This window comes from Eptatretus burgeri, chromosome 7 (genome assembly GCF_056783735.1).
Source record: "Eptatretus burgeri isolate ZD-2024b chromosome 7, Ebu_testis_v1, whole genome shotgun sequence".
Lineage (NCBI taxonomy): Eukaryota > Metazoa > Chordata > Myxini > Myxiniformes > Myxinidae > Eptatretus > Eptatretus burgeri.
Genome location: NC_140967.1, coordinates 31,500,026 through 31,524,907, shown reverse-complemented (window position 1 = coordinate 31,524,907; position 24,882 = coordinate 31,500,026). Strand labels below are relative to the sequence as shown.

General features: G+C 41.8%; 1 protein-coding gene and 1 pseudogene across 1 annotated transcript in view; both read left to right on the top strand.

Moving 5' to 3' along the window:
* The window catches only part of CENPN (centromere protein N), a 28,783-nt gene that overhangs the window by 3,430 nt on the left and 471 nt on the right, over nt 1-24,882 (top strand). The window contains exons 2-11 of the mRNA XM_085887933.1: nt 2,678-2,851; nt 3,372-3,417; nt 3,582-3,641; nt 6,907-6,983; nt 11,077-11,247; nt 11,941-12,042; nt 12,236-12,296; nt 14,047-14,156; nt 18,820-18,946; nt 24,672-24,882. The exon at nt 24,672-24,882 is cut by the window's right edge and continues 471 nt beyond it. Of these exons, the coding sequence (XP_085744059.1) occupies nt 2,681-2,851; nt 3,372-3,417; nt 3,582-3,641; nt 6,907-6,983; nt 11,077-11,247; nt 11,941-12,042; nt 12,236-12,296; nt 14,047-14,156; nt 18,820-18,946; nt 24,672-24,772 (1,026 nt within the window). The 5' untranslated portion in view covers nt 2,678-2,680 and the 3' untranslated portion in view covers nt 24,773-24,882. The remainder of the gene's footprint in view (nt 1-2,677; nt 2,852-3,371; nt 3,418-3,581; nt 3,642-6,906; nt 6,984-11,076; nt 11,248-11,940; nt 12,043-12,235; nt 12,297-14,046; nt 14,157-18,819; nt 18,947-24,671) is intronic.
* Nucleotides 19,039-21,115, top strand: LOC147022960 (uncharacterized; annotated as a pseudogene).

The following is a 24,882-nucleotide window of genomic DNA, read 5'->3' as shown; positions in this document are numbered from 1 at the left end:
TGGCCAGTGACTTCAAGGTAGGAACCATCCATGGTATATTTTAACTTTTCCTTCGGTCTTATTCTCAGGATGTTACATTTCTTAACATTCAGCTGCAGAAATGTATAGGTCTATCACTTTGCCATTGCAGACAGGACGGTGCTGTGCCCCAACCCACCATCCCCCCCCCAACTCCCCACCCCCCACCAGTTTTCTGCAGTGCTCACATGATCCACCATCAACCATCTTCTCGTCAAACCACCTAAATCATTTGTTCCTCTTTTTTTTTTTTTTTGTTCCTCCCTGTGGAACGAACATCCACATCCTCTTCAATCTCATTCTTCCCTCCAGGTCTTCAATACAACTGTTTACGACCATCCCAGATCGTCCCCAATCCAAAACAATTATTTTTTTTCTACCCTCGTTTACCCCACCCTAAGTCGCCCTCCTTCAAAATTTCCAGTTTTTCCTTCTGAGAGTTTCCTTCTGTATCTATCTTGTCCATCCGATGCATTCTCTCTTGCCCACACCTCCCTCCCCCTCCCCCACATTCCTACCCACACCCATTGTTTGTCCAAGTCTACATCTAGGCCTTCAACTTTGCTGTTGGTCTTTCTCCCCTCTCTATCTCTCTCTCTCTCTCTCATATTCCTTTTGTCTTGTGTGTCCTGATCCGTTAAGTGTACGAATACTCACTCTACCACGAGCCTCGATTATGTATCCAAAAACAAGACATTTCTTAGACCAGGCTGAAATGGCATTTACAGTGGGGAGAACAAGTATTTGATACACTGCCTATTTTGCAGGTTTTCCCACTTCCAAAGCACGTCGAGGTCTGTAATTTTTATCATAGGTACACTTCAACTGTGAAAGACGGAATCTAAAACAAAAATCCTGAAAATCACATTGTATGATTTTTAAATAATTAATTTGCATTTTATTGTATGAATTAAGTATTTGATCACCTACCAACCAGTAAGAATTCCGGCACTCACAGACCTGTTAGTTTTGTGTTTTTAAGAAGCCCTCCCATTCTCCACTCATTACCTGTATTAACTGCACCTGTTTGAACTCGTTATCTGCATAAAAGACAGCTGTCCACACTCAATCATTCAGACTCTAACCTCTCCACAATGGGCAAGACTAGAGAGCTGTCTAAGGACATCAGGGACAAAATTGTAGACTTGCACAAGGCTGGGATGGGCTACTGGACAATAGGCAAGCAGCTTGGTGAGAAGGCAACAACTGTTGGCGCAATTATTAGAAAATGGAAGAAGTTCAAGATAACAGTCAATCTCCCTCGGTCTGGGGCTCCATGCAAGATCTCACCTCGTGGAGCCTCAATGATCATGAGAAAGGTGAGGGATCAGCCCAGAACTACAAGGCAGGATCTGGTTAATGACCTGAAGAGAACTGGGACCACAGTATCAAAGAAAACTATAAGTAACACACTACGCCGTCATGGATTAAAATCCTGCAGCGCACGCAAGGTCCCTCTGCTCAAGCCAGCGCCTGTCCAGGTCCGTCTGAAATTTGCCAATGACCATCTGGATGATCCAGAGGAGGAATGGGAGAAGGTCATGTGGTCTGATGAGACCAAAATAGAGCCTTTTGGTTTAAACTCCACTCGCCGTGTTTGGAGGAAGAAGAAGGATGAGTACAACTCCAAGAACACCATCCCAACCGTGAAGCATGGAGGTGGAAACATCATTCTTTGGGGATGCTTTTCTGCAAAGGGGACAGGACGACTGCACCGTATTGGGGGGAGGATGGATGGGGCCATGTATCGCGAGATCTTGGCCAACAACCTCCTTCCCTCAACAAGAGCATTGAAGATGGGGCGTGGTTGTGTCTTCCAGCATGACAATGACCCGAAACACACAGCCAGGGCAACGAAGGAGTGGCTCCGTAAGAAGCATCTCAAGGTCCTGGAGTGGCCTAGCCAGTCTCCAGACCTGAACCCAAGAGAAAATCTTTGGAGGGAGCTGAAAGTCTGTGTTGCCCAGCGACAGCCCCGAAACCTGAAGGATCTGGCGAAGATCTGTATGGAGGAGTGGGCCAAAATCCCTGCTGCAGTCTGTGCAAACCTGGTTAAGAACTGCAGGAAACGTCTGATCTCTGTAATTGCAAACAAAGGTTTCTGTACTAAATATTAAGTTCTGTTTTTCTGATGTATCAAATACTTATTTTATGCAATAAAATGCAAATTAATTATTTAAAAATCATACAATGTGATTTTCAGGATTTTTGTTTTAGATTCCGTCTTTCACAGTTGAAGTGTACCAATGATAAAAATTACAGACCTCTATGTGCTTTGTAAGTGGGAAAACCTGCAAAATCGGCAGTGTATCAAATACTTGTTCTCCTCACTGTGGGTCACTTTGCAACATCATCTCAGTCATCTTTGCAAGAGATTCTACAGTGCATGTTCATGTCATCAGCAAACATTTTCACAGAAGATTTGACTGCACTCGGTCGGTCGTTGATGTATATAGGAGGAATAGGATGGGTCCGGCAATCGAGCCTTGCGGTACTCCACTTGCCACCTTCGTCCAGGTGGATGATCTGCCTCTCAAAAGTAGTTTTTGCCCCTTATTACTCAGGAATTGCTTCAACCAAGAACGAACAATCGTTTTTAAACCTTTCTGCATTGCAGGTGGCAACACAATTTACATGTTTAACCAATTTGTTGTCGCAGGTAATGGAGCTTGATGCATGGATCATACTGCGGCAGTTGATCGTTCGCTGCCGTCTTGGGCAGAGCATGAAACTTCTGGATAGTTGGGGCTACATGTCTCGCAAGCAGCTGCAGAACTTGAAGCGATGCCGAAGCAAGTTGGCTTTAGTATCTGCAGTTGGACAAATAGCAGAGGTATGATGACTTTTCCTTGGACATGCTTTGGTAACGAAATGAAAACCGTTCGAACCCAGTAAGGGGTGAATGTTCTTGGCAAAGCATTTTGTCCACATTGCTTTCCTCGACCCCGTAGTATAAATGGGTATCTGAGAGGGTGTGAAACCCTTATGCAGAATGACTTTGACGTAGCCCATGCGAGTCGGCAAGGAAGACTCCCTTGGGGTTGGAGTTGGTGTACAGCTTTGTGCAGGTTGAAATGTACCCCCACGAGTGATGTGTGTGTCCGTGTGTGTGTGTTTTGAAAGAAAAATATTGGCATGTCTTGAACTAATTGACTATCATATTTGTAGAACTTTTTGAACACTGCTTCATAGTCAGCCTGATCTCTGCCTTTTCTCAAAATGATCCACTCATTTGCTTGGGTCTCCTCAAGGTTGTCCAATCAGAAGCTTATTTTGACATTGAACTTTTTCTTTTTTGTTGAATTTTCAAAATTTTCAACGACTTGATCCTTTTAACAAATTGTTTTTTTCAGGAAAATGATATTGGTCTTCAGCAGGTGATGGAACTTGAGCTCCTTTGTAAGTCACCTGTTCCATAATATTTTTGGTATTGTAGTTGTTTATCAACTGCTTTGCCTTTGGTGAAATGGTTGGGATTGAAGAACCTATTTGAAAATTGAACTGTTTTGTGCTTTGCCTATTGAGTTGCATTTGTTTTGTTTTTGTTTTTTTATCTTTTGCAGATGTGCAATTGTTCTCGAAGCAGAAAACCTGGAGAGCTTTTAAGCTCACTGGCCCACAAAGTATGATTGACAGCATATATCCTTTAATTTTAATAAAATTGGGGCTGAGAGTGTGGGTGTGGTTGGGGGGGGGGGTTGTAGTAAATGATTGAAGAAAAGGATTAGAGTAGATCATCTGTGTTGGCCTCTCTCTGTGATCATCCCACCTGTAAGAAAGTATTTATGATTTGGACATTATGTGTTCTTGGAGCACATATATTGAGCTGTTGGGCAACTTTTGTTGAAGGATAGTGTTACATCAGTTTGCATTCCCAGAATTTCATTGCAATGTGATTTAATGAGCTGGAGCATTATTAGGATTGATATTATATCACGAGCAGAACTTTTGGTTCTTTTGTTTAGTTTGCCTAAAATGTTGCTTTTCTTAATTAACAAGCTGTAGCTGCTTATTAACCACCCCCCCCCCTTCCCCTGTGCGTGCGCAGTGGGAGACAGGATTTTGCGTTTACTTGAGTTGTGCGTTTGTCGGTCTGTTATTTTTCTGTTTTTTTTTCCATTTGAGCTTTTGTTATCAAATATTCAAGAAACTTTTTTTGTGAAAATGTGGAAAAATAAATTAAAAGTAGGACCGTGCATCCTGAAGCTCACCTGAATCATTATAAGCAACAGACTCAAACCTCCCGCAGGTCCCCTTCGACCCTGATTATTTATTTATTTATTTATTTTTATGTCGTGAACAAACTTTAGTTAGTTTAGTACATCACTAGTGATGAAGGGTGTGGTCAAGTTTCAAAGAAGTCATTTGTGTAGTTTTGGAAAAAAGATCAAATACTTATTTTTGGGGGACTAAAAACCCACCCCTCCCCCGTAGACCCCTTCAATGAGCGTAGATTTTGATGCAGTCGATACACTTTGGTACAGCTCAAAACCCAACTACCTTCCCCCGTAGACCCCTTCATTGAGCGCAGATTTTGATGCGGTGGATACACTTTGGTACATCACAGGTGATGAAAGTTTTGAAGAAGAGAGCAAATACCCATTTTGTGGTGTCAAAAACTCTCCAGAGATCCTCTTAATGGGTGCAGATTTTGATTTGGTTAGTACACCTTTGTTAGGCATCAGATGTGAAGCTTTTGGCCCAGCTTCATCAAAATTATTTGTTTGGTTCAAGCGATGACAAGTGTTTACTCACTCACTCACTCATTTATTCACCTACGGACACTGCTTGATTGCATAAGCTCACCGGACTAATTATTTTATTATTATTTTTTTTTTTTAGCACAAAATAGGTCCTCTGGGCCCTGGCCTAATGTTTTAACCCAAATTTGTTAGCATTCTGATTGGTGGGTCTGGAGAAGATTTTTTTTGATTTTTGAACGAATTTCCACGATAATTTTAGGTCATTTCTACCGAGATGGCCTAATAAAGCCGGACCAAATGGCCGTCCGTCCGTCCGTCAACAATTTTTCTTTCCGATCTTGATGAAACTTAGTATGTGGGTAGAGGTCGATGAGTGTTGCACAACGATATAACTTTTGTCCGGGTTCAAGGTCAGGGTCAAGGTCACAAGGTCACGTAAGTTATAAAAATCGCCATTTTCAAAACCTATCTCGTCTGCCATTCTACAAGATATTCGGCAACTGTTTATTGATTATGATAGTAAAAAATATTATCTTGTATCTAACCGGACAGATTTTTGAATTTCCGTCCCGTTTGGCCGCCACGTAACCTGGTCAAAAACACCTCCCGGTACAAAGAAAACTTTTTACCTCCGGTCTTGATGAAATTTGCTATGTGGGTCGAGGTCGCGATGAGTGATACCCAACGACATATTTTTTCCCGGATTCGAGGTCAGGGTCAAGGTCACGAGGTCATGAAAGTTGTGAAAGGTTTTGAAAATGGCAACTATCTCGTCTGTCACTTTAGGAGATATCTGGCAACGGTTCATCGATTATGATAGTAAAACATTATAGAGATCACCGTCACCCCCACACGGGGGTAATTTTTTTCTCCCAAAATTTACTAACTCTGCCATTTTGACACTTCTGGGCATGTGATTGGCATGACCTCCACAGTTTAACATCACTACCCTGTCCTAATGTTGTAACCAAAATTTGGTGGCATTCTGACTGGTGGGTCTGGAGAAGAAGATTTTTGAAGAAATTTACTAAGTTGGCCATTTTGACATACTTATTCACGTGACCGGAACGAGCTTTGCAATCCCTGCTATGTTGGTAGCAGGACATTGCTGCCAAATTTCAGCGGGATGGGTCCAGCGGTTTGACCAGAGAATTCGGAATAGGAGACGGACGGACGGACAGTGTGTGCATGATGACGATGCCTTATCTGGAATTCCAATTCCAGATGAGCTAAAATTGCGTCAAAATGTGAAAGGGTAAAGTCAAAGTGATTATAATATATAGCCCTTATTAGCCCTGCCGCAGCATGTCAAGCACAAGATGCCCCGTTTAAAAAAAAAATTCCCCCAAATCGTTTCCATGTTTCTTTATTTATTTACAGTTGAACTTTAGTGTCTTTCCAAGCCATGACATTGTAACCAATTGAGCTTTTGTCATCAAATATTCAACAACCCTTCATCCTTACTCCACAGTTCACGGACTGGTGTTTGTGTGTGTGTTTGTGGGTTTGTGTGTCAGGCTGCTCCTCCTACAGTTCTGACCCAATTACATCCAGACTTTCTACAGAGGATCAGCCTAACCCAATTAATGTTTAGGGGTGTTTTGATCTTTGCCGGTGGTCTTGCGGAGGTGGGGGGGGGGGACAAATTCTCTTTGTAAATGTGCATCATGTAGTGCCGTGTGAGAGGGTATTACAAGTGTAACACCTCCAGGTGTGAGAGGGTATTACAAGTCTTCACCATTTCAGTACAGTATTCCTGTCCCCACGTTTTCCAGTGTCGTGAGGTGTTTTGGATTGTAAGCAGTAGGTATGTTTTTTTCTTCATACACGTAACCCGGGTTTTTTTATATATATATATATATATATATATATATATATATATATATATATATATATATATATATATATATATATATATATATACATACACACACAGAGCTGTCACTTGCCTATACACCACCCAAATATAGGTTTGTGGCAGAAGAACGTGTTGCATGCTTGAAGCAAGATCGCCCATAGGGCGGGTACTCTGCTAGTTCTGAGAATATGGAGAACAAAATGAATAAACTACAACTTTGTTTTTTACCAACTGTCAGTTTCATGAAGTTTAGTTTGAGTGCAAAGCAGTTGCAGACAAGCTTTTCATTTTTGAGATGCTTTCTCGTTGAAGTTGTTGTGTTCACAGATTTGATGGCAGAGCCAATTAACCAGGAAAGACTGAGAGCTGATCTGCAAAACAAGCTATCTCTCTTTTTTAAGAGTGTAAGTTTGCCAAGGATAACGTGCTTTTTGGTTTATTTTGTGTCAGTGATTTGGAAAGTAGTTGTTAGTTTAATTTGCTAAATTGTCTTGTGAAACATCATTTTTAAGAAGACGCACCTTGAGCAAAACTCCTGCATCACCCATTATAGACGAAGCTTGGTGTTGGCTTAGCGGTTAGGTTGGTGGCTTGGGATCCTAGGGTCCTGAGTTCGAGCCCCGTTTACCACAGAATTAACACCCTGGGGTTGATTCGGTGTGTCATCCTTCCGAGGTCGGCAAAATGAGTGCCAGCATGCTGGTATCCTGTGTTGGAGTGGCGACCCGTCCAGGATTGTGCCCAATAGTCAAGGAAACTGCTTTGGCAGCACCAATACTCTGCAGAACGTATGGTCCTGATGGATGGATGGATGGATATTTATTGTGAGGTAGTTTCATGTAGAATGCAATTAAGAAGCGTATCTAAAATGAAAAGTGTAGGTCGACTATTGCTACTTCAACGGCCCCAATTACTCACCCCTTTTGAAGGGTCGGCCCAGAAAAGTTTAAGGTTATTATATATCTTGTTTGTACGCATAGTCAAGTCTTGTTAAAGACCGAGAACACAGAATGGATCAGGACACAACATAACAAAAGGAACAGCAGGAGAAAGGGGAAAATGCCAAGAGCAGGGTGGATGGAGAAAATAGATGGAGACAGACAAATGAGGGATGCGGGTAAAGATGAGCGGTAGGGGTGGACAAGACAGATACAGAAGCCAAATTTTGGGAGGGGTGGGGGATAGTTTAACAGGTGCAGAAAAATCATGGTTTTTGAGGGGGGATGACTGGATATGGTGGTGAATGGCTGTCTTGAAGATCTGGAAGGAAGAATGAGATTGAAGAGAGTGCAGAAGTTGATTCCACAGGTGGGAAGAAAGAGGAACAAATGCGTGGAGGTGAGCATTGGTTGTGGATTTAGGCAGTTTCACTTGGAGAGGTTTTCTGATGGACCGTGTACCTGGATGGAGAGGGACAAAGCATGGAAAGAGCAGAGGATGCAAGACCACAAATGATGCGGAAGAAGACAGAGAGACCACCGACCTGTCGGCGATGGCGAAGTGATAGGCCCATAGACTCAGCTGTATCGCGAGAGATTCGAATGGCCTTGAAAGCCTTGGGTTTCCATAGCATCAAGCTGAGCAAGATGAGAGGCAGGGGAGCCAGGGGAGAGCAGTACTCCATCAAGCAGTGTATGAAAGCCTTGGAGGTGGATAGGAGTTCAGGTGTGCCAAGGAAGGACTCTGTATGATGGAGGATGCCCAGTCGGTGTTTGGCTTTGGAGGTCAACTTTTAAATGTGGCTTGTCCAAGTGAGATCATGACTGAAAGCGAGACCCAAGAGTTAGAGTGGTCCGAGTCTTCCACCAACTGGTCGGCCAGGCGTGACATTTGATTGAAGGTGGTAGGGATTTGTAATTTGTTTTGTTGCCAGCACTAACTCATGAACTCTTCTTGGAAGACATCATGTGATCTTTAGCATCCCCATTTCTCCACCCCCTCACCCCAAAACAAAAAAATGAATACGAGCAGACGAGACACCCAATTGAATATGCATCTGAGGGATGGGATTCTGCCCTGTTTACTCTGTAATATATATATATATATATATATATATATATATATATATATATATATATATATATATATATATATATATATATATATATTAACCTTCAAAAGAAAATCTTTTCATTGTTTCTCTTTGTTGCATTTTTGGAATTTAGCTTTACTCAAGGTCAGATGGAAAGCCATTTCATGTCAGACAATTGAGAGACAAGAGCAAAATCGAGGAACTTCTTGCTTGAGAGTTCTTTGTTTTGCTGATGATGCAGTGCTTGTTGCCCACAGCGAAGACCTGCAGAGGCTTGTAAACCACTGTATTTCTCATCAGCTTGTTCGATTTTTGGCCTAATTATTAGCTCTTAAAAAGGCTGAAGAAGCTGCGGTACCACTATCAATTTCAGCTTCTGGTACATATTTGGAAATGATGAACATGTTTTTGCGATCTTGAATCCATAGTTGCAGACGGTCGCTCATTGGATGGGGAATTAAATGTGTGCATTGGCAAGGTGTTGGCTATGTTTGGCTTCCTCACAAAAGCGAGTGTGTAACAAAAAGCTGTTTATTCGTACCAAAATTCAGGTGTACGAAGCTTATGTCTTCATTACATTACTCGATGGTGATGAAACCTGGTCCACTTTCTGTAAACAGGGGAAGAGACGAAACTCTTTTCGCTCTCCATCATGTCTTTAAGATTAAATGGCAGGATAACATATGAAATTCTAATCCATGAGGGTATATCGGGTGATAATGATGACATCATTGGAGAAGTGGTATTCCAGACATAATTGGTTGAATTGAATTTTTTTAAAATTCAAAAAATCTGAAACTTCATATATCTGATATATGACCCAATGTGAGTGAAGAACAAGAAGTACATTCAAAGTACACCGCCCCATGCCAAATAAATAAATAAATCCTCCAGCGCGCGACATTTCCGGGGCACCTTTGGTGCCCGGCGATGCCGCCGTGCAGCGCATGGAGACAGAATTGGAGAGAACAGTGTGCAATAATTGATTGACTTGATTGCATAATTAAAAGAAAAAAAAAAATAATCATAAAATTATTTCTCAATCAATTGCCGAATAGCATACCAAAACCACCACTCTTTCATCCAAATCTGTAACTTTTTGAATATCGAGTAATTAATCGAAAAATGAGGAATTGATTTATCAAGAAATCAAAAATACTCTTTATAGCCAAATCACTTGTTCACTTTTGTGTCCAAATATCAGCTTCCTCGCTCAAAAGGTGCCTGCGATATTGCCGGACAAACAAGAAAGAATGAAAGAAAAGAAACGGAGTTAAAACTGAGTACTCCCTTCCTTTGGCGCCCTGCGATGTCATGCATCGCCTGGATATGGAATTGGGAAGGAGCGGTGCACAACTAATTTTATGATGTTCTTAACCCATGTCAAGAAACTATGTGATATAATTTGGTGCATGGATGATCATAGTATATTGGCCATAATATGAGCATGTTCGGTTAATGATGGTATTTCTGGTCGGAATGAATGTGCGAAGTGAGACTATGTACTTTACGAGTGTCATTGTAGTTTAAATTTAATTTTTGACTTTAACACTGGAGACGACCAATCGCCTTATTGGCACTTTCAAAAACCTTCCGTTTAACAGTACTTGGACAAAAATATTACGGCATTTTACATAATCTTGACCAATCAAATTTGCAGCTTGCACACACTGCCCAATGTCCTCTTTTCATAAGACTGTGCGGGGTAAGGTGTTCCATAAATTCTCTGATATTTTCTGGGAGAGGTGGGGGGGGGGTCAATGCCTCCACTGACGAAGCTGCCCGAGGCATTATGTGTTCAGGTTGTCTTTCCGTGATATGCGTCCGTGATAGGTTTCAGTTATGCGTTAACTTAAGAATGGCTGAAGGGATCGAAGTCAATCTTGGTACAAGTATGTGTAATGATGTAAAGATAAACTGATTAGATTTTGGGGTCAAAAGGTCAGAGGTCATGTAAGGTGAACATTGTTGCCATACAAACTTGTGAACCATTGATGGGATTTTGACCAAACTTGGTTTAAGTATACAGACAGTATGATGCAAAGATGAACTGATTTTATATGAGGGCATCAAGAGATCAAAGGTCAGAGCGTAAAGTGAGACTATGTTTATGGTTGTTATTATTAGAGTTAGGTTATGAAGTTACCATGATAACTTAAGAACGGCTGAAGGGATCAAAGTCAAACTTGGTACAAGTATGTATAATGATGTATACATAAACTGATTGGATTATGGGGTGAAGAGGTCAACGGTCGAAGATAACGTCAGGTAAAAATGTGATATTTGAGAACAGCTGAAGGGATTGAAATCAAACTTGGTACAAGTATGTACAATGATGTAATAATGTGGGTGGAGGCATGTCTATCGATGTCGTGACATTGAAGAGTGCCGTTCTCGTTTGTTTTTTTTCTTCAATTCTTGCCTTTCTTAAATGTTTTGTCTTTGCTGGGTTTGTTTGCTATCAGATGGTGGTGGTGCGGGAGATACAGAGAGCCTTTTGGATTCAAATTTCAATTCAGGAGAAGTCCAGTAAGGCCAAGCTACGAAGATATACGGTGCATGCTGTGTTCTACCCGCTGTCTGCACATATCTTTTTAACATTTGCAAAATCATCTGCCCAAGATCATTTGCTGCAGGTGTGTGCTTCTCTCGCCTGGGTTTTTTCTATTGAATAGTCACTGATGCCTATGATTGAATGATTGAATGATGATTGAATTGATGATTGAATTGAACTGATGATTGAATAGTCACTGATGGTAAAAAGGTACTTTTAAAGGAGCGAACCCTTATTAAAATTGCTCGAGGATTTTCCATGGTGTTTACACGAGACACCAACCACTACGCTTCCATGTGTGTGGCATGTCATAAGAAGCCACTGTGCTTGCTCATGAAACCTTCCATGAGATGTTTCAAGAAGGAAAATCATGAGGGGAACTTTTTTGTTTCATGTTTTAAAAGTATGTTTAAATATTACAAAAATAGTTTTTGTCATTCACTTGCAAATCCACTCTCATTGCACAATGTGATGATTTTGCCATATATATGGTGGGATTGTATGATTGGAACATGCATTTTTCAATAAGGTGAGAAATGGAAATTGCATTTGTTTGTAAACTTATTGATTCAATTTATTCTTTTTTATTTTTTCACATGTTTACTCTTCCATAATCATAGGTTGTTTTTTGTTTGTTTGTTTGTTTTTCATGGCTTTCTCAATTTTATTTTTTTGGACAAATTATAATTGGGTCATGGTACCCCATAAATGAAATCCATCATCACCCTCTGCTTCTATGGCTTTCTTCAGTTCCGTGTCGGCCCTGTTGTTTCAGGTCCTACATCTAGCTCTGAATTACAGGAATATTGAAATGGTGGTACTCGGTGGCCACTGCTTGGAGTCTTTGTCTCGCATAGTCAGCAATGAGGCTAATATGGTGAGAGCATGTTATTTTGTACAAGTTCATCTGGGAATATATTATTGCTTTACAACTTTAACAAAGCTGGGACAGCATTCCCTTATTATTATTAATTTTTTTTGACGTGATCAATGTTTTGGGTAATAATGCCTTTTATATTCTTGCATTTGGTTATTAGTTGCAAGTTGTCATCTTTATCATCTCATTCTAGTGTGGCCTTCAGAATCCCAGTTTAGCCATGATGAGCAAACATAACATTGAAGCTGAAACAGGTAAAGTTGTGTGCACCATTCATTTGATTTCTCTTTCAAACAAAAGCAACTTGTATTCTCTTATTATTATTTTTTTTTGAAGTCTTTCTTTTTAATTTTTAATTTTACAGTTAAAATTTGCTTTGGTAGGACAACAAATAATTCCAAGTAACTGTAATAGACAACAAAAGGACTCGAGGACAGTCTTGGAAGTTATTAGCCCGTCTCACGTAGCAGGAGACAGAGTTTTACAATCGCATTTGTGTGTCTGCCCAAACCATAACCCTTTTACCATTTGAGCTTTTGTCATCAACTTTCCAACAACCCCTTTATTATGAGGGTATGGAGAAGACTAATTGAAAACTGGGTCAAAGGGCCAAAGTCACAGAAAGTACAAATAGGTCTTATGAGCCCATTCACCGTGCGGCAGCGCGTGACGACCGGATTTTGTAATCGCTTCGTTTTTGTTATTTTTTCCGTTTGCATTTTGAGATGCTTTCTTGTTTACCATTTGAGCCTTTCTCAAATTTTCCACAAACCTTTATTACAAGAATATGCAGAATACTAATAAAGTTAACATTAAAAAAAAAATTCACTTGTTTTTGTCAAATTTAGTTTGAGCACAAAGCGTACGTGGAAGGGCTTTGCATTTTGGGTTGTTTTCTAGTTATATTAAATGATTGGCTTAAATTTAACCCCACCTGGTCTGGGGGGAGGGGCAAAATTCCCCTCCCCCCCCCCTCCACTCATCAATATTCGCAATAACTTCCAAACCGCTGCCAAAATAGCCCAGTCAAGATAGAGTTGAGGTGCTTATTTTTTATTTTTACAAGATCTAAGGCTCATAGTAGAGCTACACACACACACACACACACACACACACACACACACACACACACACACACACACACACACACACACACACACACACACACACACACACACACACACACACACACACACACACACACACACACACACACGGACAAAGAGACGAATACACAAGACACACACACAACACAGGAGTGTCAGATGAGACAAACACATCCACTGAGCTGGGGGGAAGTGCTGTCACTTTGCAGAGCACTCTAAAGAATGGCTGAAGGGAATCAGTCAAGCTTGGTACAAATATGTTTTCTGATGTGTACATAAACGGATTAAATTATGGGGTCAAAAGGTCAATGATCAAAGGTCATGTCAGGTATAAATGTCGCCTTTCTCACCGCAATCAGCGGGGCATTTCCAAAGGAAGAATTTCCTCCTCCCCACGGATGCCAACCTATGTAGATTGGCTGTGATATTATCCTTAAAAAAATGCTGAATTTCAAGTGATGAAGTGGCATGTATGCTACTTTCGGATGATTCAGCCAGGGTTTGAACTGCTGACCTCCCTCTCGGAGCAGAAGCTATAACCATTACACTACCGAAACTGGTATTGGTACACATATCACACATTGCCTTATAGTCCATTGGGACCATACTCTGTACAGAGCGTTGGTGCTGCCGAAGCAGTCTCCTTGGCTATTGGGCACAATCCTGGACAGGTCGCCACTCTGACGCAGGATACTTGAATGACTCGGTCATCCCAGCAAGCTGGTACTCATTTTGCCGACCTCGGAAGGATGGCAGGCTGATTGCCTTATCTTATCCTTAAATGAAAGGCATGGATTGATTTTTACGTCATCTACATTTCACAACGACTCATTACACAAATAATTTAGCTTGAGTAAGCATTGGTGAAGAATCATTTGCATATCCCAACCTCTAACAGATCCGAGGATCACAGATGAGAACAAGAAGGACAAAGAAAGAACTATGGCGCTGACTCATCAGAGCTTTGGTAATCAGCCACAGCCCGTGTTGGAGGAGCTTGTATTCACAGTAAGACAACTTAATCTATTACAGTTCCATTTTGTTTTGTCATGTCCCGCACAGGGCTGATTGATGATCTTGTGGGCAATTTTTTTTTCTTTCTTTGGATACATAGTCGAGGCTCGTGGAAGAGCCAGCACACTGACGGATCAGGACGTAACAGAAAAACAGGACTCAAAACATGCATGCATGTGGTGGAAAGGTTGGACACAGAAGGAAACTCCAAGGAGAGAAAACTGGAAAATTGGAAGGATGGATTGGGATGGGGTTAACGAGGGTAGAAAAGATAATGGTTTTGGATTTGGGACGATCTGAGATGATGGTGAACAACTGTGTTGAAGATTTGGATGGAATAATGAGATTGAAGATGCTGTGGAAGCTGGTTCCATAATGTGGGGGGAAAATAGAGTAACAAATGAGTGGAGGTGAAGTGTGATCCTGGATTTTGGTACTTTCACCAGAAGGGGTTGATGGTGGACCATGTGAGCCCTGCATAAACCTGGTGGGATGGGTGGGGGACAAAGCATGGAAAGAGCAGAAGGTGCAAGACCAGAAAGGAGGCAGTTTCAGACAGAGACACCACTGACCTGTCTGAAATTCTATGTTACGGATGGACGTGGAGCTAAAATTTCAAACGTTACTGATTAATAGTTTGAGGTTGGAATCATTACGTTAACATATGAAGAGCAACATAATCGATTTGTTTCACTTAGATAGCTGTAGAATGTGAGGAACTACTATTTTAGACTACTGAAAAAATACTACTTTATTTTTGTCTCTGCTGATAAGAGTAAAGCAAGCGCCACTTTTTCCCTTATAAATGAAATAGAGCCAGTAAAGGTATAATATGTTTTCATTCTATAGGTACTGATATTATATAATCAAAGGTTTACTTTTCTGTAGTTACCATACTCACTCACTGCGGCCAGAGGGCCATACTGGTCTTGGTCATGTAACATGAGTAACAATGAGATCATATTTTTTCTTTCTTTTGAATCTTCGTCCAGAAAACAAAGATGCCATTATTCCTCCTTCTCCCTTTTGTGTATCATGTAGTGGAAAAATAAATTGTACCCATATTATGCAGTCCTGACACTATACAGTATGAGGGGTTATATTTGGTAATATGAGTAACAGTATGCCTACACATCAGTTATATGAAGCTCAATGAAGCCTGTTACCATCAGGTGACATTTGATGGAGTCTTTAACTGCTTAGTTAAATTTTTAACATGTACATGGCAGCACAAGACATTTCCTGGAAGATTAGCACACACTACCTTCTGCTCAGCATCAGATATTTTTAAATCCAGTATCGTCCATTTCAAGGAACCTTATCCACCATCTTGTTGAATGGCATTTATATGTGAATTTGTTTTTCTGTTGCAGCTGTAATTTCTTGAGAAACAATCCCGAAAGAAAAACCAAAACGATTGTTCACCACAACAATATCAGTGAATATGCCATGGATCAGAGAAAATTATGCTATTAAACTGAGGGAAGAATATGGTTCTTAATTTACCCTTTGTGCATATTTTCTGAAGTATATTTTATTATTTGGTCTATTAAAAAAAGCCTGGTGTCTATTAAAAAGCCTGGTGTTGGCGCAGTGGTTCGGGCAGCGGCTTGGGATCCAAGAGGTCCTGAGTTCAAGCCCCGTTGGGCCACTGAATTAAAACACCAGGGGGTTGACTCAGCCTGTCATCCTTCCGAGGTCGGCGAAATGAGTACCAGTATACTGAGCTGGTGTATACCCCGGTTAAAATAGGTGTACCATATCCCTGTGTCGTAAGAGGCGACCAGGGTTGCATCAGGAAGGGCATCCGGCGTAAAACATGTGCCAAATCACTATGCGGATCATACGGATGATCCGCTGTGGCGACCCCTAACGGGAGCAGCCGAAAGAAGAAAAAGAAAAAGAAGATTTTATTATTTGGTCATTCATTTGCACATCTGTGTAAAACCACTCATCAATTTAATCTTATCAATGTTGAGTGATATGTGCTTTGAATTTGTCAAATTATTTTAAAATTTGTCATGCAAGAGGAGTTGATTATGTAGTGACATCTAACCTGACAAAAGAAGCCTGGCGTTGGCTTAGTGGTTAAGGTGGTGGCTTGGGATCCTTGGGTCCTGAGTTCGAGTCCCGCTGGCCGCTGAATTAACACCAGGGGGTTGACAGCCTGTCATCCTTCTGGGGTCGGTGAAATATGCACCAGTATACTGGTAATAGGGGCACTGCATCAGCGACATAGCCACGCCCCGAACCAATGATGCACCAGCTGGCAAAAAGGCTGTACACGATCAGTACCTGACAAAAGATGGCAAGATTGGTGAATCAAATGATGAAGAGATTCATGCTAATAGAAGGGATATGCAGCCTCGGATAAATCCTGATCCTGTAATTCAGGTGCAGGATTGGTGTCTTGTTGAATACAATCGGATCTTCTCTCTTGGTGAAGTCGTAGCAAGAGAAGCAGAGGAATACAAAGTGTCAGTTAAGGTTCCAGCTGGCAACTAGTAACCAAAACCACGTGATGCAGTTCCATATTTTATAGGAAAGAACAAATAGCCCAAAAACTGAATACACAAATAACTGCAAATAGCCAGGGCCACTTCAATTTCTCAGACATCCTGTTTGGTCACTGAACAATTTTTTTTTTATAATGGGGCAGCTTCTTGTTACATCTGCCATTATGAGCAACTATGTTGTACATCTGTCGCAGAACAGTGGGATGCACTTTGAGGAATGTTTACAAATTCCAATTCTGTCCTTGGACAAGCGTCAATATGAAAATGCATTTCGTAGTTACTACTGCGAGTGTGAATGAACAGTGCTGTGAGTTCTTCATTGACAAAAATAAATGTACAAGAGAAAATATGGTGAATAATACAGCAGAGTAGTTTAGGAGTTTTTAAACTTAAACTGTTTTGGCAATTTACCTGTTTTACCTGTTTGTTCACTAAATACTCTGTAAAAATGTTTTCTGAAAACATCGTTTTATTTTGGGTTTTCAGCTGAGAAAGTATATTGGATGAAATGGTAGTGGAACAATCATTAGTACATTCATCTTAAAATTAGCTTAAAAACAAAAGTAAACAAAAGAATACTGAAAGGACTGCATGGAAAGGCAAGTGAATATGAAATAAGTTCATTGTAAAAGATGGAGTTGCATTGTAATGTAACACACCCTTTGATACATTTGTGTTACCCAGCTAACATATTGTATGATTATGACTTCTTATTTTACTGATGTTTTGTTGAAGATGTCATTGAAATAAAATGCATGATAATTTTGTGGTGTGGTGAATAAGTTGAGGAGAATTTGGAAGTAAAGTTGGAGGTAAAATATTCATGTCCTTTTTTTCGTAACATGAGTAACAGCCATTAAAATACATTCCAGAAAAAAGAAAATTAATATTTCCCTTAGTGATCTGTATGATCATACAGACTCTGGCCAAAGCCTGTCATACAACAAGAATGTCCAGGTTTAAAGGATAATTTATACAAAAAGGAGATGTTACAAAACTCTGGCTAAAAATGTAATGTAACACTGAAATTGCTTTTGTACAGCTTGCATTTTGAGTAATGGATTATTTTGAAGCCACAGTGAAAAGCTTCGCAGAATTGGGGTTTGCTCAAAATAGTTCCAAAAGCGCAGAAACCTTTGCTTGCAATGTAATCTGCTTAACCCTCCTTTTTCATTTATTTATATATTTGTTTTTTTGTATCCATTGTCGAGGCTCATATGAGAGTGAACACACAATGTTTGGAGGGAAGAATGGGATTGAAGAGAGTGTGGGAGTTCATTTCAAAGGCGGGGAAAAAGAGGAGTGAAGGTGAGCAGTGATTCGTGATTTTGGTAGTTTTACCAGAAGGGGGTTGCTGGCGGACCTTGAGCGCCTTGCGGAAATGTGAGGGGGACATATCGCAGATAGAGCAAGGGGGGGGGGGAGAGAAGACAGCAATACCACCGACCTGTCTGCGGTGAGAGGCTCAAAGGCTCAGCCTCACCGTGGGAGATACCAATGATCCTAAATGCCTGGGTTTCCACAGCGTGAAGCCGAGAAAGGTGAGAGGCAGGAGCACTAGCCCACAGGGGAGAGCAGTACTCCATCAGGCTGCGGACGAAAGCTTTGTATGTGGTCAGGAGCTCAGCTGTGCCGAGAAAGGACTTTGCACGACGAAAGATTCCCAGTCGGAGACGAGCTTTGGAGGCCAGGTTGGAAATGTGGCTTTCCCAGGAAAGATCATGGCAGATAGTGAGACCCAGAAGCTTGAATGAAAGGACTTCTTCCAGAGGATTGTTGAGAAAGTAGATGGGGTGGTGGGGGGAGGGTTCTAAACGGTCCTTTCGGAGAGAAATAGTGAGAGTGTGAGATTTGCCAGGATTGAAAGCCATGTTCCATGTGTTGGACCAGTTTGTGATTTTATCCAGATCTGCAGAGAGCGAAGAAGCTGCGGCTTGCTGGTCTGAGGGATGACAGATGGTACAGCAGAGGGTGGAGTCATCAGTAAATAGATAAAGATGAATTTTGAAATAAATACATCACTTGTGCATTTCTGGATGTAACAATGGGACAATGAATTAGTGAAGATTGTTTTTCTTTAACGTTGTTCTTATTTCCCCATGACCCTGTCTGGCTCACTGTTTTATGGGATGACGGTGTAGCTGGACACCAGGTTCCATGGTCTCATTACCATTCCGGCAATGAAAGAATCGACTGATGTGTTTTCTACGAAGGTTCGATTTCAGAGCAAGAATGTCCTTGAAGCTGTGAAAAGTCTCGGAATACACGGTAGGATTGTTTTGTTCAACTTCTAGTGTTTTTCACTGAAAACAAAAATTCCCCTCTTCTAGGGAGAGGGGATATTTTATCTTTACTTAGAGATGACTTTTACCTTTCTCTATATCTCTCTCTATTTCTCTCTCTCTCCCCCTCTCCCTCCCCCGTGTCTCCCTCCCCGTGTCTCCCTCCCCGTGTCTCCCTCCCCGTGTCTCCCTCCCGTGTCTCCCCTCCCGTGTCTCCCTCCCGTGTCTCCCCTCCCGTGTCTCCCCCTCCGTGTCTCCCCTCCCGTGTCTCCCCTCCCGTGTCTCCCCCCTCCCGTGTCTCCCCCTCCCCTGTCTCCCCTGTGTCTCCCCGTGTCTCCCCCGTGTCTCCCCCGTGTCTCCCCGTGTCTCCCCCGTGTCTCCCCCGTGTCTCCCCATTGACCCCGTGTCTCCACGTGTCTCCCCGTGTCTCCCCGTGTCTCCCCGTGTCTCCCCGTGTCTCCTCCCCGTGTCTCCCCGTGTCTCCCCGTGTCTCCCCCGTGTCTCCCCGTGTCTCCTCCCCGTGTCTCCCCGTGTCTCCCCGTGTCTCCTCCCCGTGTCTCCCCTCTCCCCGTGTCTCTCCCCGTGTCTCCCCCTGTCTCCCCGTGTCTCCCCGTATCTCCCCTCCCGTGTCTCCCCCCGTGTCCCCCCGTGTCTCCCCGTGTCTCCCCGTGTCTCCCCGTGTCTCCTCGTGTTTCCCCGTGTCTCTCCCCGTGTCTCTCCGTGTCTCACCGTGTCTCCCCGTGTCTCTCCCCGTGTCTCTACCCCCGTGCCTCCCCCCCGTGTCTCCCCCCCGTGTCTCCCCCCCGTGTCTCCCACCTCTCCCCCCCCGTGTCTCCCCCCGTTCCCCCCGTCTCTCCCTCCCCCGTCTCTCCCTCCCCCGTCTCTCCCTCCCCCGTCTCTCCCTCCCCCCGTCTCTCCCTCCCCCGTCTCTCCCTCCCCCGTCTCTCCCTCCCCCGTCTCTCCCTCCCCCCGTCTCTCCCTCCCCCGTCTCTCCCTCCCACCCGTCTCTCCCTCCCCTCGTCTCTGGAACCCCCCTCCCCATCTCGCTCATGTCCTCATTCCCCCACCTCTCTCGTCTCCCCCCCCTCCCTCATCGCTATCTGCTCCCCCTCTCTCCCCCTACCACTCTCGTCACACCCACCCCCTCCCACCACTTTCATCCCCACCACATCTCTCATGTCCTCTATTCTTCCCCTCACCCCACTTCCTGTCTCCATCTTGCCATGTATATGTATATATGTGTATACATTCAACAACCTTTCTTGATGCAAGGGGTGAGTGCAACATGAGTATGTCTATCAAGTATGTACCATAATGTAAGTATGACTAGGTAGTACGATAACATAGTTATCTATTCCACCAAAGGTGGATGAAGCTTAAGTTTTCACCCCTGTCTGTTTGTCTGTGAGCAGGATATGTCAAAACCTTATGGACGGATTCGGACAAAACTTGGTGGACAGGTTGGGTGATTCTTCACCATTGAGAGATCCGGCCCAAAACGATATGTAGCACGATATCTCAAAAAGTTATGGACAGATTTGGATTAAACTTGTTGAATGAGTTAGGTCGGTGATGAGAAGAAGCTGATTAGATTTTGTTTAAAGCATGGATGCAGATCTGGTCTATTGGTGGGCTTAAAAACATAAACTGTTCAGCCTGGCAGAGGTATGCACTCCACCGAGTACCATACTCTTTGGTGATTTACTTCTCTTAAACATCTTTTTCTGTCATTTAACCGGTGTGTTTGTTGGGCGAGAAGCACAGTGTGTCACAAAAACTGCTGCTAAAAATAAGGCGGTGCCTACCACCGCACATAGTGCATGCGTAACGCAAATAACACGGGGTGCTGAAAGCTCACAAGGGAACACAGTGTATGACAGCTGTCCCACCAGTTTCAGTCGAGACTGCCAGGAGATGAACCATTAATCTTATCCTGTTTCCAATTGCTGAGCACTTTGAAACATGGCTCCTTCCTATTTTCTTAATTGATTTTGATTATTTTGTTTTTGTCAGTTTTTTTTTTTAATTTTTCAAAATTTTTTTGCACCTGGAGCTGACTAAATAAGGGAGTCTTGACACACTGGTTCAACAAATCTCGGTTTGTATTGTCGCTCATTCCAAGGATTGTCGCTTTTTGCATTGTGGCTTTTTCTGATTACTAACTTTGTTTGTGTGGTCAGTTTTTTATCTTGCCAAAACGAAGTTTTTGCAAGTTATGTTAGTCAGCTTGTATGTTTTTTTTTTTTGTTTTTGTTTGTCTGTAATCACGTATCAATCACTCTGCAGAGCACAGTTATCATTGGAAATTTTTGTAACTTCGCATATCAGAGGCCTATAGAGGTCCCTTTCAGCGCATAAAATTTTGAAGGTCAAGGTCAAAGGTCAAGGTCACTTTGTCGCAAATCAGGGGAGTCGACGAAACCCTTATTTTTTGAGTAAATTTGATCGGATCGTCTTCAAACTTCATGGGAATATAGTTCATGGTCTGGCGCTCAGCTGATTAATTTTTGGTGGCGATTGGCCTTGACCTTCATGGTTAGCGCTGGAGGTCGAAAGTTTTTGACCCCAAGGTCAAATTTTGAAATCTTAGATACCATATCGAGTAATACCTCATATGAAAGCGCTTGGTAAGTGCTTTCCAGATCTGTCAAAAGTTTGACACTATGACGTCATCAAATGAATGTCCTTGAAGATCATGACGAAAAAACGGATTTTTCATGAAAATTTTATTTCCTCAGTTCTCATCAAGATCTCTTGATATTTCATGTACAACGGTCCTGGAGAGATACCATTAACCGTACGAAAATATAAAGGTCAAGGTCACATAAAGGTCAAGCATCAAGGTCGACGAAACCCTTATTTTTTGAGTAACTTTAATCGAATAAATAAGTCACTCATGTTCACATTTTGGCAAGATACTGGTCACCCTGGGAGTGACATTGTTTTTTTTTTTGTTTTTTTAATTGTCTCCCACACTTTAAACAACCAGAGTTGGTGTCAAAGCCACCCAATGCTCGCCTGTTTATACATTTATCGTTTTTAAAAGATGAGTCTAATAATTAATATTTTTTATAAAGCATTGCAGTGAAGTATAATTTTAAAGCAATATATGTATTTGTATATTGTAATCAGTAACAAGAGCGCAAGTGAGCACAATATACGCCCTCACAAGAAGGTATATACAGAATTGTGCTACTACATGGAAAACAGCATCCTGGTTGCCATGGCAACCACTTTAGATGACGAACGTATGTCGCTACACACCATCTCCACAGTCTGTACCTATGTACCAAATATGAAACGTGAAAGTTAAAAACTTTGGGAGTTAGAGTGCAGACAGCAACGGATGGAAAACAGCATCCCGGTTGCCATGGCAACCACTTTAGATGACGAAGGTACGTCGTGACACAACGGCTCCACAGTCTGTACCTATGTACCAAATATGAAACGTGAAAGTTGAAAACTTTGGGAGTTTGAGTGTGGACAGGAACGGACAGACAGACAGACAGACGGACGGACGACTGGTATCACATAATACGCCCCGATATATATACACATATATATATATATATATATATATATATATATATATATATATATATATATATATATATATATATATATATATCTATCGGGCGTATAAAAAATAGTGTGGTAGATAAAAACATTAGAAAGGAAACTGGAGGGGGAGCACTCGGGAGAGTACAAAACCTCCGCCGCCAATACTGCTGGGTGACTCAAGTGAACCTTATATCTTATTCATTAAATATGATGTCAACAGTGCTGACAGAGTTGTAGTTCTTTTCTCCAACATTTTTTTTTGGGGGGGGGGGGTTGGAAATCACTTAAAACATGTAGAAATGCAAAAAAAAAAAATTTCTCCAACAAATTTTTTTTTTGGGGGGGGGGGACCAAGTCCAAAATCTAATGGCATGATCCTTGGACCATACCTAACCCCCCCCCACCAAGTTTCGTCGAAATCTGTCGGAGTTTTTCCGTAATACAAAAAAATTTAACATTTTCATGCTCACGCTGATGCTGACGCTCACGCCGGGGGTATCGCTATAGCTCTCTGTTCTTCAAACAGGCGAGCTAAAAAGGGGAGATATTGTAATCGGCTCTCTCTGTCTGTCCGTCATGCTATCTCCTCCTGAGGACTTAAACGATTAGGCATAAATTCACCACACTTGGTGGTTATGATCGCCACATGGAAAGAAAGTCCATTTTGGCCCCGTCCCGTGGGGCGTGGTTGAAAGGTAAAATATCAAAAATCGTCTCTTACGGGCACATTTTTGAGCATTTTTTTAAAAATGAAATTTTGTAAATGAAATCAACATCAGGGGATGCGTGAAATGTGTAACGATTTTTGGGATTTGACCCTTGGTTTATGTCTCAGGGGGTGGGGACATGGGGTCACAGGTGTCAAAACAGAATTTTTTTTTAAACTCAAGTTTTTTTTAAAAAACATTTGAAAATGAAACATTGTATCTCAAACGACGTCGAGGGACACATGAAATATATAACTATTTTTTGAATTTGACTCCTTGTTCATGTCCCAGGGTGTGGGGACTTTGGGTCGCAGGGGTCTGAACTGTTTTTTTGTTGTTGTTGTTCAACTCAAAATTTGATGTTGGGTCATTCCTGGTGGAACTTTTTAGCCATCTTTCAAGTTTGCTTTCGGTGGTAAGCGTGAGTATTTGTGATGGTGTGCCATCAACTTCGCTCTCGTTTTTATTGGTATCGTACATGCATTGCATTAACCAACATCGTCGACGTCACAACACTTACAATTTGTGACAAATCATCAGAATCCACTAAACAAAATAGTTCAAACTCCTTTCAAGAGTGCCACAACCAACAAGTTAAAAGTACATTCATTTGGAAAGAAGTTACTGTGAAGGCAAATATAATTTTTATCTTGCCAAAACGAAGTTTTTGCAAGATATGTTAGTCAGTGTGTATGTTATTTATTTATTTATTTATTTTGTCTGTAATCACGTATAAAAAATTCAGCAGAGCACAGTTATCATTGGAAATTTTTGTAACTTCGCATATCAGAGTCCTATAGAGGTCCCTTTCAGCGCATAAAATTTTGAAGGTCAAAGGTCCAGGTCACTTTGTCGCAAATCAGGGGAGTCGACGAAACCCGTGTTTTTTGAGTAATTTTGATCGGATCGTCTTCAAACTTCATGGGAATATAGTTCATGGTCTGGCGCTCAGCTGATTAATTTTTGGTGGCGATTGGCCTTGACCTTCATGGTTAGCGCCGAAGGTCAAACATATTTAACCCCAAGGTCAAATTTTCAAGTTTTAGGAACCATATCGTGTAGTACCTCAAATTGAACACCTCGATGAGTGCTTTCTAGATATGTAAAGCTTGAGACATTATGACGTTTTGAGGCAAACGCATATTTTTCATGGTTACTCTGTAGAACGATTCTCATCGGAATCTCTCGTAGGCAGATATTCCTCAAGGAGTCGCTCCTGGTGGATAGCAGCTCTGTTCACCTCAGTGTGACCTTAAAGAAGTCACACGTGGTCACCTTTTGACCAAGATACGGGTCTTTTATTTTTATTTTATTATTATGAATAAACACCAAATTTTACTTTAAAAGAGTGCTTTTGGTGGATATTCTTGTGAAATGGAATGGAAGAAAAGAGAAAGACTTTTTTGTGGATAAGTCTATCGTTTTTCATTTTTCTACTGACAGGTTTGGCAAAGACACCACTGCCTTACACTCTGCGAATGGTTCCTCAGCTTGGCCGGAACTCTTTCCGCATATCTGAGCGGAAGAAGAAACTGCAAGAATAGGATATCAACGAGCAAGCAGGAGTCCCCAATTCCACCCAAGTGCCCTGATCCTGCCTTTTTCATACAAGATATGTAAAATACATTTGTTACCAACTAGTTATTCGTGTTAC